We start from the raw sequence: 15,872 nt of genomic DNA on the forward strand, positions 1-15,872 counted from the left end.
CAGTGTATACAGATCAGGAAGTGGCTATGCTACTTCCTTCTCCAATCCCAGCGGTCACATAACCTAAGCCAGGAGTCTGCAAAGCTGGCTGGGTCTTATAAGACATAAATCAGCTCTGAAAGGATGTTATACAGTCCTGATCAAAAGTTTAAGACCACTTGAAAAATGGCAAAAAATCATATTTAGCATGGCTGGATCTTAACAAGGTTCCAAGTAGAGCTTCAATATGCAACAAGAAGAAATGAGAGTGAGACAAAACATTTTTTGAGCATTCAATTAATTGAAACTAACGATTAAACTGAAACAGGCTGTTTTTCAGCTGATTCAAATTTTAGGACCACATGCCTTTAAAAGGCCAAATCTGTGCAAAGATGTGGATTCATTGTCATTTTCTGTCAGGTAGTCACACGTTGTTATGGCAAAGGCAAAAAAACTCTCTCTTTTTGAACGTGGTCGGGTTGTTGAACTGCATATGCAGGGTCTCTTACAGCGCGCCATCGCTGCTGAGGTGCGACGCAGTAAGACAGTCATTTGGAATTTCTTAAATTCTTAAATGATCCTGACGGATCTATGTTTCTATGTTTCTATGTTATGGAACAAAAAAGTCAAGTGGAAGACCCAAAATAATTTCATCAGCACTGAGCCGGAGGATCCAATTGGCTGTCCGTCAAGACACTGAATGATTCTCGACCCAAATTAAGGCCCTTACTGGTGCTGACTGCAGCACCATAACCATAACCAGACGGCATCTGAGACTGAAGGGCTTCAAAAACAAAAAAGTCTTCAAAGACCTCGTCTCCTTGAACGCCACAGAACTGCTCGTTTGGACTTTGCAAGAGAGCACCAAACATGGGACATTCAAAGGTGGAAGAAAGTTTTATTCTCTGATGAGAAAAAATTTAACCTTGATGGTCCTGATGGTTTCCAACGTTACTGGCATGACAAGCAGATCCCACCTGAGATGTTTTCTACGCGCCACAGTGGAGGGGGCGCCATAATGGTCTGGGGTGCTTTTTCCTTCAGTGGAACAATGGAGCTTCAGGAAGTGCAGGGGTGTTAAACGGTCGCTGGCTATGTCCAGATGTTGCAGAGAGCATTCCTCATGACTGAGGGCCCTCGTCTGTGTGGTAACGACTGGGTTTTTCAACAGGACAAGGCTACAGTACACAATGCCCGCAGGACAAGGGACTTCTTCCAGGAGAATAACATCACTCTTTTGGCCCATCCTGCGTGTTCCCCTGATCTAAATCCAATTGAGAACCTTTGGGGATGGATGGCAAGGGAGGTTTACAAAAATGGACAACAGTTCCAGACAGTAGATGGCCTTCGTGCGGCCGTCTTCACCACTTGGAGAAATGTTCCCACTCACCTCATGGAAACGCTTGCATCAAGCATGCCGAAACAAATTTTTGAAGTGATAAACAATAACGGCGGAGCTACTCATTACTGAGTTCATGTTTGGAAGTTGTATTTCTGTTTTGGGGGGGTTTAGTTTTTTTTGGAGGTGTGGTCCTAAACTTTTGATCAGCTGAAAAACAGCCTGTTTCAGTTTATTCGTTGTTTTCATTAAATTGAATGCTCAAAAAATGTTTTGTCTCACTCCCATTTCTTCTTGTTGCATGTTGAAGCTCTACTTGGAACCTTGTTAAGATCCAGCCATGCTAAATATGATTTTTTGCCATTTTTCAAGTGGTCTTAAACTTTTGATCAGGACTGTAGAACAGTGATGGTGAACCTTTTAGAGACCAGGCTCCCAAACTGCAACCCAAAACCCACTTATTTATTGCAAAGTGCCAACACAGTAATTTAACCTGAATACTACAGCCCAATATAGTGTATCTTCCATGTACTTTATCATGTAGCTATAATAGCTGCCTACATTCAATGTGCTGCCTGTGCTGTTCATAGTGCACCCTGTGCTGATGAATAACAGGAAAAATCTAAGGCATATTGGCACACCATAGACTTTTTCCTGGGTGCGGTTGCCCACAGAGAGGGCTGTGAGTGCAGCCTCTGGCCCCCGTGCCATAGATTCGCCACAACTGTTAAAGAGAGATGTACAACCGCTCTGAGGGCTGTGTTCCCTCTGTAACTGGTGCTACTGAGTCAGCAGGAGAAATCAACAGCAAAAAAAAAAATAGTTAAATGTAACGTTAAATGTCCCCCAAAGATCTTGTATTACTTCATGACAGTACAAAGTGTAAAATAAAAATAAAAATAGAATAAGACAAAATAAAAAAGTCACCACAGCTTCTAGCCCCAGCCACCATAACCTATACATCCCATATATTAAAATGACTGTTAAAGTTATAAAGAAAAATAAAAGCAAAAAATACTAAAATAAAAATGACAACAATAAAGGACCATGTATCATTGAAAAAAGCGCAAAAATCATTAACATAACCAAATGAAAGTTGTGGCTTTCAAAGTTGCTGCATCGTGCTAGACACGTTGGACTCTTGGTGGGCTTACTGTATGATGAAATTATTGGCACATACAAGTCACACCCACCTTTTTCTAAGCCACAAACATTTTCTAGACTCTGTCCAGCGAGGTGCAAAAAAGGATCTTAAACACCTAACGCATCTTGCACAAAACTGTTCTTTGGGGGCGCTAATTGATCCAGAATTCTGGTGCATTTAGCTTAGTAAATCTCCCCAGTATTAATAAATCTCCTCCATTGTCTTTGCCATTTGTTTCGACAACACGAAAATAGCAGAAATCTTATCGTTGAAATTCTTAGGAAAGGCATTATTTTCTATTCATACATTTAAATCCCAACATCAGTGAAAACAAACCATACTACAAGAAAAGGCAGATTTTTACCTTAAGCAACAAAATAAAAATGTGTGTGAGGAATAACAACAGGGATGAAATGGTAGATATGAATACAATTTAAACCCTATTAGTATCAACATTCTAGCAGGGAGAGAGAATATGCACACCGGGATCAACACATGAATAATAATTGGACTGCGTTCCCACTGTAAAGGTTAAAAAATGGTCAGAACACCTGGAGCATGACACATTTCACAGTAATATTTGCTTTTCATATTAAATCCAAGGCAGAACTGCATGCACGGAGCCTGTATAGGACACATGGAGTCCCTGTTACTTTGTACTATGGAAGGGAATCCCTGTGGCTTTGTACAAAGGAGCTGTAGACGCCACATACACTAAACAAAAATATAAACCCAACACTTTCAGTTTTGCTCCCATTTTGCATGAGCTGAACTCAAAGATCTGAAACATTTTCTACATACACAAAAGACCCATTACTCTCAAATATTGTTCACAAATCTGTCTAAATTTGTGTTAGGGAGCTCTTCTCCTTTGCCGAGATAATCCATCCCACCTCATAGGTGTGGCATATCAAGGTGCTGATTAGACAGCATGAATATTGCACAGGTGTGCCTTAGACTGCCCACAATAAAAGTCCACTCTGAAATGTGCAGTTTGATCACACAGCACAATGCCACAGATGTCGCAACGTTTGAGGGAGCGTGCAATTGGCATGCTGACTGCAGGAATGTCTACCAGAGCTGTTACCCGTACAATGAATGTTCATTTCTCTACCATAAGCCGTCTCCAAAGGCGTTTCAGAGAATTTGGCAGTACATCCAACCGGCCTCACAATCGCAGACCACGTGTAACCGCACAAGCCCAGGACCTCCACATCCAGCATGTTCACCTCCATGATCGCCTGAAACCAGCCACCCGAACAGCAGCAGCAATAATCGATTTGCATAACCAAAGAATTTCTGCACAAACTGTCAGAAACCGTCTCAGGGAAGCTCATCTGCATGCTCGTCGTCCTCATCGGGGTCTGAACCTGACTGCAGTTCGTCGTCGTAACCGACTTGAGTGGGCAAATTCTCACATTCAATGGCGTCTGGCACGTTGGAGAGGCGTTCTGTTCACGGATGAGTCACGGTTTTCACTGTTCAGGGCAGATGGCAGACAGCGTGTGTGGCGTTGTGTGGGTGAGCGGTTTGCTGATGTCAACATTGTGGATCGAGTGGCCCATGGTGGCGATGGGGTTATGGTATGTGCAGGTGTATGTTATGGACAACGAACACAGGTGCATTTTATTGATGGCATTTTGAATGTACAGAGATACCGTGACGAGATCCTGAGGCCCATTGTTGTGCCATTCATCCACGACCATCACCTCATGTTACAGCATGATAATGCCCGGCCCCATATTGCAAGGATCTGTACACAATTCCTGGAAGCTGAAAACATCCCAGTTCTTGCATGGCCAGCATACGCACTGGTCACCCATTGAGCATGTTTGGGATGCTCTGGATCGGTGTATACGACAGCGTGTTCCAGTTCCTACCAATATTCTGCAACCTCGCACAGCTATTAAAGAGGAGTGGACCAACATTCCACAGGACACAATCAACAACCTGATCAACTCTATGCGACGGAGATGTGTTGCACTGCGTGAGGCAAATGGTGGCCACACCAGATACTGACTGGTTTTCTGACCCCCCCCCTCCCCCAGTAAGGCAAAACTGTGCGCATTTTAGAGTGGCCTTTTATTGTGGGCAGTCTAAGGCACCTTGATATGCCGCACCTGTGAGGTGGGATGGATTATCTGGGCAAAGGAGAAGTGCTCACTAACACAGATTAAGGCCTCATGCACATGACCGTTGTTTTATTCCGTGTCCATTGTGCCATTTTTCGTGATTTTCTGCAGACCCATTGACTTTCAAAGGGTCCGTTGAAAACTCGGCTAATGCACCGTTTGCCATCCGCGTCCGTAATCCGTGGTTCCAGTCCGTCAAAAATTATGACCTGTCCTATTATTTTCGCGGAAAACGGTTTGCGGACCCATTCAAGTCAATGGGACCGCTGAAAAACGCAGAGGCACACAAGATTGTCATCCGCGTCCGCACGTCCGTGTCCGTTTTTTTCCTATCATTTGCATGGCAAACCTGTCTTAGACTTTTTTTTACTTTCCTTTATGTCTGGTGGTCCTCCAAAAATAAAGGAAGACACACGGAAACAAAAACGGAAACGGATCACAGAACAACGAAACCCCATTTTGCGGAACGGAACACAACAACGGTCGTGTGCATGAGGCCTTAGACAGATTTGTGAACAATATTTGAGAGTAATGGGTCTTTTGTGAATGTAGAAAATGTTTCAGATCTTTGAGTTCAGCTCATGCAAAATGGGAGCAAAACTGAAAATGTTGCGTTTATATTTTTGTTCAGTGTAGAATGCTGTATTATATCTCCATGCATTAATATATAATAGTATTTTCCCCTAGGCACAATGCTTAGAGTATAAGAACACCCCTCAAAATATGGCATCTGCTGCATCTTTTGCCTGTTTGATACATAAGGGATCCCTCAGAGAAAAGGGCTTTCTTGAAATCAGAGGCCTACGGATGTACAGTAGGGTCCCATAGAGGGAGCTTTGGGTTCTTAATGGGCCGAGCAATATGGCGCTTATGTTCAGCGTTGTATGGGGCTTTTTTCCCCTAGGAGAAATACTTCTAGAGAAGAAGTTAACAGTTGACATGCAATTCAACTGGTATAAATATGCCTACCGGAAATCATAGGCTTACTAAGGTACTGTACAATAGGAACTCTTAAATCTCAATAGGATCCTTGTAAAACTTAGAAGTAGTATGGAGTCAATACAACAATCAGCAGAGTCCCAAAGGAGTAAAACAAACAAAGAAACAAATACAATAAGAATCTTAAAGGGACACTTTCATCAATTGTATTATTATATTTTATGTCATTTTTTTTACAAAAAAATGGATGGATGTTTTAGACGCCGGTCTTAATAAACCCCTGCACTGGCAATGGATCGGCCTGTAGACCCTTCCAGCTTCCTTGCTGCCTTTAATTTAGACCATTGCACACGACCATATGAATTTGGCCTCTTGCACACGACCGTATGGCTTTTTCAGTATTTTGCGGTCCGCAAAAAATGGATCCGCAAAAAATATAGATGACGTCCGTGTGCATTCCGTTTTTTGCGGAACGGAACAGCTGGCCCCTGATAGAACAGTACTATCCTTGTCCGTTATACGGACAATAATAGGACATGTTCTATCTTTGAACGGAACGGAAAAACTGAAATACGGAAATGGAAGGCATACAGAGTACCTTCCGTTTTTTTGCGGATCTATTGAAATGAATGGTTCCGTATACAGAAAAAAAAAACGGAACGTAAACAGAAAAAAAACTTTTGTGTGCAAGAGGCCTTTTTCTGTATTTTGCGGTCCGTTTTTAACGCATCTGTTGTTCCGCTTATTGTTTCCAATGTGTTTCTGTTCCGTTTCGTAGTTCGGCAAAAAAATTTGGTATGGTTTCTGTATGCGATCCGTTGTTTGGGTAGTTTTACTGTAATGTAAAGTAATGGTTTTTAACAGTAAACACATGGGCAAAGCGGGCATGCATCCGCGAAAAACAGATGACATACGGATATGTTCCGTATGCATTCCGTATTTTTTTTCGGACCCATTGACTTGAATGGGGCCACGGATCGTTATTTGCGGGCAATAATAGGACAAGTTCTATCTTTCAGCGGAACGAATATACGGAAATGGAATGCATACGGACCGCACACGGAATCTGCAAAAACGGAACGGAAACGGAAAATTAAACGTTAGTGTGCGAGAGGCCTAAAACAGATGTAGAAAATGGTGGATGAGATGGAACTGCTGGCTCGTCCCCTTCCCCGCCCACACCACAACCACTTTTTTAGACCTAACGTAAACAGGGAAAAGTCGCAGATTGCAGTGCAAATTACCTTTGGGCTGAAATCTGCACCAGAAATACTCCTAATATAGGCGTATTTCTGAACGTAAATTACCCCAATAAATGTTAATTTCACTCCATGTATTCTATTCCTGCCCTGGCTCTTTAACATCCTCTTTGTTTGAACTTTTAGCATGGCAGACACATTCACATTTTCCCCCTCACAACTGCAGTAAACTGACAATGGAGTACCTATGTACATAGGACATGTTATCATTTGCGCAGACTGCTACAAAAGGACAGTATTTAGTATTTAATTTTCGGTGGCATAATACTGAAAAGATAAACTTCCAAAATATTATAAAATAGGAGCCTGCATTATGTTTGATATGCAGAGCAGTTGGATAGTAAATTAAGCAGACACCAGACTCACATAATTGATATCTCCTCTATTCATCAGACGCAACATGTCTCTTACAAAGATTACATAATACTGGCATAATACTGAAAAGAAAAACATCCAAAAAGTTTTTTTTTTAGTAATGGGGCAAATTTACTAATAGTGCCGTACTTTACACAGTCTAAGGGCTCATTCACATGAACGTGTTCTGCCCGTTGCCGTATTGAGGCCCGCATTTGCGGATCCGCAAAACACGAGCATCGTGTCCGCAAATCCGGAGATGCGGAACGGTGTGGAACAGAAGCACGGAACGGAACACTACGGAAGTACTACGGAGTGCTTCCTGGGGTTCCGTTCCGTGCCTCCGCACCGCAAAAAGATAGAACTTGCTCTATCTTTTCGCGGAACGGACGGATCGCGGACCAATTCAAGTGAATTACAGTCCGCAATCTGCATTGCGGACTGTAATTTGTGGTCCACAGCACGAGCACGGGCTTCACACGCTCGTGTGAACAAACCCTTAATGTTAGAGAAATTTACTACACTGTCGTAAATTCTGCATCAGATTTATGATAGAATTTTGTCTGTGCGCCACAAATGTTTTCCATGCACCAAAAAATCTGTCCATGCGCCATGAAAACTGTCTACTGTGGTAAAGTCTAGAGGGGGAATTTATCATGAGGGGAAAATTTGAAGTCAGTTTTACTTAAAGGGAGTCTGTCACCAGCATTTCACTTTTTTAACCCTTCCCACAGCTCCCTAGCATGCTTACAGTTAATAAAAACGTTAACTCTGGCATCAATCCTGGACTTATAGAGCCATCAAAAACGATCTTTATAAGATATGCAAATGAGGGCTCGCAAGTGCCCAGGGTGGCGTTACTCTCTTAGGTGCCCTGCTTGCTCAGCCTTTTCATTGCGTCCCCCCGTCCCTTCCTACCCTCCGCCCGCCCATCCTTTCCCTCTGACCGCCTTTGTACTAACTTGTTATGCTGCCGATATCCCGCGCCTGCGCACTCATTCCTTTGGCCGCGCCTGCTCCGGCTAACGACGCGGAAACACAACAAAGGAGGCGGTCCATCGGCGCATGCGCATTAATTACTGTGATGCCGTACAAGGAATGGGCATCGCAGTACGCATGTGGCGGCCAAAGGAATGAGTGCGCAGGCGCGGGATATCGGCAGCATAACAAGTTAGTACAAAGGCGGTCAGAGGGAAAGGATGGGCGGGCGGAGGGTAGGAATGGGCGGGGGGACACAATGAAAAGGCTGAGCAAGCAGGGCACCTAAGAGAGTAATTCCGCCCTGGGCACTTGCGAGCCCTCATTTGCATATCTTATAAAGATTGTTTTTGATGGTTCTATAAGTCCAGGATTGATGCCAGAGGTAACGTTTTTATTAACTGTAAGCATGCTAGGGGGCTGTGGGAAGGGTTAAAAAAGTGAAATGCTGGTGACAGACTCCCTTTAAATCTGTGTTACTTTTAAGCCACATCTATCAAATTTAAGCCACATTTATCAAATGTCTCATGTTACTTGATAAAATTGTTTTTATCCTTAGACCTAACACTTTTGTCTAGAGAAGCGACAAGTTTTCCTACTCCTCCTTGCAGCTTTTAAAAAAATAAAATATAAAAAAATCTGGAGGGAAACTCATTAACATCGCTAACCACATTCACTTTTCTAACCACATTACAAAACTGGAGTGAGTGGTGTAAAAATGCGACAAGTTGCAAAATTGCGCAAAAGCGAGTGCAAAAAAGTCTCAAAATTTTGTTCAATCGCTTAAATTTTGTGCACGTGAGCGCAAAAAGTCGCAAAAGCCCTATTTTTTCGACTTTTTGACGCCAGAATTCTGGTGTGAAGGTATGATAAATCAAGGCCTCAGTTTACACCATCATTAGTTGGTCTAGTTTTATTCCAAATATGTGACAACATTTTTAGGTCATGTCCCTTTCTAGCAAAGCTACACCCCTTTTCTAGTTAGGCTACACCCATTGTCGGATGAGTCTCACAAAGGTTAGAAAAGTTGGTAAAACAGTAAATGTGATGCTAGGCAGGCACGCCAGTTTTGTGCCAAAGAATTGTGCATTTTCATTAGTAAATCTGCCCCACTCAGTTTAAAAATCTGTACCCCTTTCCTGATGGAAGCATCAGTATTATTTGGTTGTCAGTATGTATATGGTGTAAAGTGATACATCCTATTAACTATACAGCTCGCTACATTCCAGCAGCACAATACATCAATATAAGATTACAATGGAAGGCTCAAGAGATTAACAAGAAAGCATTTGCCTTAGCACGGTAATAGAAAAATAGATGTTGGTCCCTATCATGAAGACAGCACAGATCTGCAGAGCTGATAGGAGCCTGCATTATGTTTGATATGCAGAGCATTTGGATAGTAAATTAAGCAGACACCAGACTCACATGATTGATATCTCCTCTATTCATCAGACGCAACATGCCTCTTACAAAAGAAATCACATTCTCAGCCTGATCGTGTTGTAAAAGCGGGATTCCAAGACAAGATGAGCCTTACGCCTTAAGTAATTGTGGAAATGTTTCGATAAATTTGTCTGTCCGCACTGGAACCTTGCAGGTATAATTGTATCAAACCATCAATAGATCTACTTACTGTACTGGCAGTTCCTTCCCATGTATTCACCAGGGCATTCACAAGAGTAGTTAGCCACAAGATCTGTGCAAATTCCACCATTCCGACATGGATCCCTTTCACATTCGTTTACATCTAAAGAAACAAAGTATTTATTTATTTATTTACTTGTAAAGATCTTGTATATATTATAACATAAGTTCACATATTGCAGTTTTTGTGCAATTTTTTTTGATGTTTTATAACCAGTAGATTCTACACCGCAAAAAGTATAATGCCAAGCGCATTCACAGTGGAAGTGATGAGGATTTCAGTCTGTATTCCAGAATAAAAATCAGCATCAAAGTACAATATAATGCAAGTGAAAGGAGGTTAGAAAAATCCCCATCTACAGGCAGCTGAAAAATTCCTTTCTGATTTAGAACATGCTGAGGGTTTTAAAATCTGCAACATGCTATGATCTGCAATGGATTTGCTTCTGATTACAATGCAAAAAGGTGAAATCCAGGACGACATTTGCATGAAATTCCTCTAAGACATATGGATTTTGACAAGGATTTAAGTTCCAGTGCACATGGCCTCAAGGAAATGCTAGGCATCTTATCTTTTCCTGACTTTATCCTAGCTTTGGCTAAAATAAAAACTGTATGTGGAAAAAAAAAATGTGAAAGATGAAGGTAGCCTTGGGGCAGGTTCACAAATAGGGGAGGACTATGGTCAAGAATTAGCAAGCATTCATACAAGTACAGTATATACAGTACAGACCAAAAGTTTGGACACACCTTCTAATTCAAAGAGTTTTCTTTATTTTCATGACTATGAAGGCATCAAAACTATGAATTAACACGTGTGGAATTATATACATAACAAACAAGTGTGAAACAACTGAAAATATGTCATATTCTAGGTTCTTCAAAGTAGCCACCTTTTGCTTTGATTACTGCTTTGCACACTCTTGGCATTCTCTTGATGAGCTTCAAGAGGTAGTCCCCTGAAATGGTCTTCCAACAGTCTTGAAGGAGTTCCCAGAGATACTTAGCACTTGTTGGCCCTTTTGCCTTCACTCTGTGGTCCAGCTCACCCCAAACCATCTCGATTGAGTTCAGGTCCGGTGACTGTGGAGGCCAGGTCATCTGGCGCAGCACCCCATCACTCTCCTTCATGGTCAAATAGCCCTTACTTTCAAAGTTTTCCCAATTTTTCGGCTGACTGACTGACCTTCATTTCTTAAAGTAATGATGGCCACTCGTTTTTCTTTACTTAGCTGCTTTTTTCTTGCCATAATAAAAATTCTAACAGTCTATTCAGTAGGACTATCAGCTGTGTATCCACCTGACTTCTCCTCAACGCCACTGATGGTCCCAACCCCATTTATAAGGCAAGAAATCCCACTTATTAAACCTGACAGGGCACACCTGTGAAGTGAAAACCATTTTAGGGGACTACCTCTTGAAGCTCATCAAGAGAATGCCAAGAGTGTGCAAAGCAGTAATCAAAGCAAAAGGTGGCTACTTTGAAGAACCTAAGACATATTTTCAGTTGTTTCACACTTGTTTGCTATGTATATAATTCCACACGTGTTAATTCATAGTTTTGATGCCTTCAGTGTGAATCTACAATTTTCATAGTCATGAAATTAAAGAAAACTCTTTGAATAAGAAGGTGTGTCCAAACTTTTGGTCTGTACTGTAGTACAAAAAAAACTGCAGCAGTACAGACCCATTAAAGAGCCTTGAAAATATAACTTAAAGAACTTGTACTAAGACAAAAACGGTGGTCCCGATTTACACAAATAAATGAAGCAGTAGTAAAACATGCACACTGCCAATTAATTAATTCTCTATTGGCTCCATTCTTATGAATGACCCCACCAATCAGAAGCTTCTCCCCTATGCTGTGGATAGGGGATACATTCTATTCTGGTAAAAATACACTTTAAGCTTTCAAGAGCAAAACATGGCTGCATTCTTCCAGAAATAGTGCCACATATGTGCCTGGTTTGAGTCTTGTACTGCAACTCAGCTCCACTGACGGAATTAGGACTAAGCTACAATGGTACATAACCCTAATTTGGGAAGAAAGCAGCATTTTTGATCCTGTACAACCCCTTTTAATTACATTCTGAAATACATTGGCTGTAGACTATAACAGACAATAATCACAAGTTTGGAAACTGTCACCAATTTTTGAGATTTATTCAGCATCAGTTTCGGATATATTTCCAGTTACATTATATCTGTTAGCTCTTTATTGTCTCATTTGTGCTTTTTCAGTAACTTTCACTTTAAAGGGTTTGGCCGGTTTCAGAAGGAAACTGGACAACACAGGAGATCTGCTTGCAATAAAGAAGTGGTGTGCCGTCGCTCCCATTATACTGGCCAGTATCTGTTAACTTTTCTGCACTGGTCACATGTGGTCAGTGTGACATCACCAGTACAGCTGGTGTTCAAAACAAAAATCCTTACTTCGTGAAAATACCTTATCCCTCGTGACTTCCGGGGGTATGCGCCTCAACTTCCGGGGGTGCGCAAGTGCAATACCACGGCACGGGTAAGCTAAAATTACAGGGAGCGCCGACTCACGGACACCGCGCGTGCACCCAAAGGGGTAAGGAGATCTGACGGTCTTTTCTCCTTACCCTCCCACTGCGCACACGCAGATTGGGAAGTCTCCTATTGCTCCCAGCACTATCAGCCATCAAGGGGGGTGGGTGGTGAGTGCAGCATATTGGGGGGCATAATCCTAACCCTTGTGAGGGTAACGAGATTTCACAATCCACGAGTGTGCCGTGTGAGGGTAAAGGAAAAAGACTGTCAGATCTCCTTACCCCTAAGGGTGCACACGCATTGTCCGTGACTAAGGGCACCCTGTAATTTTAGCTTACCCGTGCCGTGGTAGTGCACACCCCCGGAGGTTGAGGCGCACACGCCCAGAAGTCACGAGGGGTAAGGTATTTTCATGAAGTAAGAATTTTTGTTAGAACACTGGGTAAACAATCCTGGTTAGGAGAACGGGAGTGGCATTCAGGTTAGCCAGGTAAGTAATGATAACTTTTTTATTGAAGGTGGATTCCCTTGGTTGTCCAGTGTCCTTCTGAAACCAGATAACCCCTTCAATGCAAATTAGTCTGAAGCAGTGGTGGTGAACCTATGGCACGGGTGCCAGAGGCGATACTCAGAGCCCTCTCTGTGGGTACCCGCACCCTGGAAAAAGTCTATGGCGTACCAATACACCTTAGACTTTTCCTGCCATTCATCAGTACAGGGCGCACTATGAACAGCACAGGCAGCACATTGAATGTAGGCAGCTATTATAGCTAAATGATAAAGTACATGGAATATATACTATATTGGTATTCAGGCTAAGTTGCCATGTTGGCCCTTTGCAATAAATAAGTGGGTTTTGGGATGCAGTTTGGGCACTTGGTCTCTAAAATGTTCACAATCACTGGTCTGAAGGGTCAGTCTGTGTGTAAGGGTCCATTCACACGTCCGTAGTGCATTGCGGATCCACAAATTGCGTTCCCGCAACACACCCGGCCGGCACCCCCATAGAAATGTCTTTTCTTGTCCGCAATTGCGGACAAGAATAGGACATGTTCTATTTTATTCCGGAGCCCCCGGACCGGAAGATCGGCGGCGAGCTCTGGAAATGCGGATGTGGAGAGCACATAGTGTGCTTTCCACATCCATTCCGTCCACATAGAGAAAGAATGGGTCCGCACCTGTTCCGCAATTTGCTTAACGGATGCGGACCCATTATTACGGACGTGTGAATGGAGCCTTAATGAGTCCAAAGGTTAGAGCTGTGGTAAAAATCTGGAGTTCATTGTATCTGGCATTGCCAGGCACTACCTTTCCCCGCCAGAGCCCATTCACTATAGTGGGACCCAGCAGTGATCTGGCCTGTTTCCAGCATTAGTGCTGGGATTCAGCCGGACAAAAATTGCTACTTGCAGAAGTATTTTTCTGGCCGAATCTCATCACTAATGCTGTAAACAGGCCTGGTCCCTGCCAGGTCCCAATATACTCAATACGGCCTGGTTGTGCTATGACTCTTTCCGACTATGCTGGATGCAATGAAATCCGGCAGGCTGTTCCTCTACTGGAACATGTGAGGTCATATAATGGACCTGAACTGAATATTCAGCCATTTTGATAAGATACATAGATAAAATATAGGATGGCTCTATTATAGGTTACGAGAAGAAAGTAACAGGTCAGCTTATCTGTAGTGGGAACAAATAATTAGGAATGTTGAAATCCAACAGTCTAGTCGTTCTTTCCCCTGACATCAGCTGTTGTGGGATGGCTGGGTGGCTCACAAACAATACATATTTAATAGTCAGCCAATCCTACCTAAATCTCATTTGACAATTATCTAAAGTGCATGGCCATCCTCAGTCAACCAATTGCACCAATAATACTGCAGACATCAAAGATTGACCAGGAGCACTAATAAACAGAAATTCAAATAGCAAAACATAAAACTTCACCTGGACTTCTATAGAGATTTCATGGACTTGTCCAATAAACCATATAGCTATTTTTTCTTTTTCAATGCTATCTGTCTTTGCGAGGTGAGTTTGGCATTTTAGTAGATTTGCAAAGTTTTTTTTTAGAGCTGGAAGACAATTTATTCATTCTGGTCTGCTGTGTATAGATATAATAAATCAATGCAGGTAATGAACATGATGTGTAATAAACAATGTTCAGATACAGAGGAGAGATCTGCTGCTTGGGTGCCAATTCTGTCTGGCAGAATATACCTCTCTCTATAGCGAAATCCATAATGGGGACTCAAATCGTCCTGATTGTGGATAGACTGTTTCATGCTGTTTGTAGTGAAACCTAGATAATTGGTATGGCACAAGCTAAGTTTAAAGAGCCAACTTTCAGATCTATCAAGATGCTGAAATATAGCATAAAATTCTGGTAATGGGAAGTCTTGTGATCTTGTATGTTAATATTATATTATGTAGCATCCAATAAAAGTTAAGTAAAAAATGGCAATAAATATTGACTCATCTGATGACATATATATTTGTTCCTTCTTACCGTTCCTCATTGGCTTAACATATGCCAAAATTTAAGGCATGAGATAACCAACTTTGAAAAACCAAACACACTGTAATTTCACAATACTCTGTCAGGAGATATACGGTATATATTGTCGATGTGTGGCCACCCAGTTGTTGCTATGTGAACTAACCATGCATGAAGAGCTTGTCACAATGTGTATGTGCTGTGTGTCTGCAGTTAGTGTTGAGAAAATCAAAGTTCACGAGGTGGACATCGATCCGAATTTCAAGGAAAATGCTTTGTGCTAACAAATCAATTTTCCCTAAAATGACAATAAAAAATAAAAAAATCATATTCACCTCATCCACGTGTGAGCAGAGAGTCTGACGCGGCCATCTTGACTGAAAATCCCTTGCAAAATCTCATGCGTGGTGACAAATGACGTCAGCATGGTTACGTCCACACGCACAGCGCAAGATTTTGCGCTGGATATTCAATCAAGATGGCTGCAGTAGACTATTCTACATCAAATGGATAAGTTTTTGTTTTTTTTAACAGATTAACCCCTGACAGCCCTCAATGGTCATCTCAGATGCCACAATCACCAATGAACGCTGTATCTGAGGGGTTCAAAGACGGGAAGACGGCACAATCGCCGTTTCCCGTCATTGCACCCACTACTCACAAGGAAATGCGCTCTGTGACAAAGTAATTCTTCACAAAGAAAATTTCTTTGTTAAATTCACTGAAGCGGCCAAATCAAGTTTTTGAGAACTTTATTTATCTCTATCTGCAATATCCAGAAAATGGAGGTGTTCACGCCAACATCGAGCACAGCGTGGGACGCCGAGATTCATTACAGCCGCATTAGGCTGAAACTCCTACATGGAGAAAACAGGCGCCATCCGCGAACACATGAAAGAACTGTAACCACTCACAAGTCCAGGTAAGCCCACTGAAGTGGGACGCCACAGCTCGCAGACCCTTGGAATTGTGAGTATTATCCATATTCAAGTTGACAAAACTTCCGATTTGAACATTTCTACTATGTGGATATGCTATAATCCATGAGAAACGGGCATGATCTATATAAAGTGGAATTCCTGTATGTG

The 15,872-nt window shown here is 42.2% G+C and overlaps 1 protein-coding gene across 2 annotated transcripts in view; it reads right to left on the reverse strand.

Moving 5' to 3' along the window:
- EDIL3 (EGF like repeats and discoidin domains 3) overlaps positions 1–15,872 on the reverse strand; it is a 905,544-nt gene that overhangs the window by 399,652 nt on the left and 490,020 nt on the right. For both annotated transcript variants that reach the window (XM_040421516.1, XM_040421515.1), the window contains exon 4: positions 9,761–9,874. In XM_040421516.1, coding sequence (XP_040277450.1) covers positions 9,761–9,874 — 114 coding nt within the window. The remainder of the gene's footprint in view (positions 1–9,760; positions 9,875–15,872) is intronic.

Source organism: Bufo bufo, chromosome 2 (assembly GCF_905171765.1).
Source record: "Bufo bufo chromosome 2, aBufBuf1.1, whole genome shotgun sequence".
Taxonomy (NCBI): domain Eukaryota; kingdom Metazoa; phylum Chordata; class Amphibia; order Anura; family Bufonidae; genus Bufo; species Bufo bufo.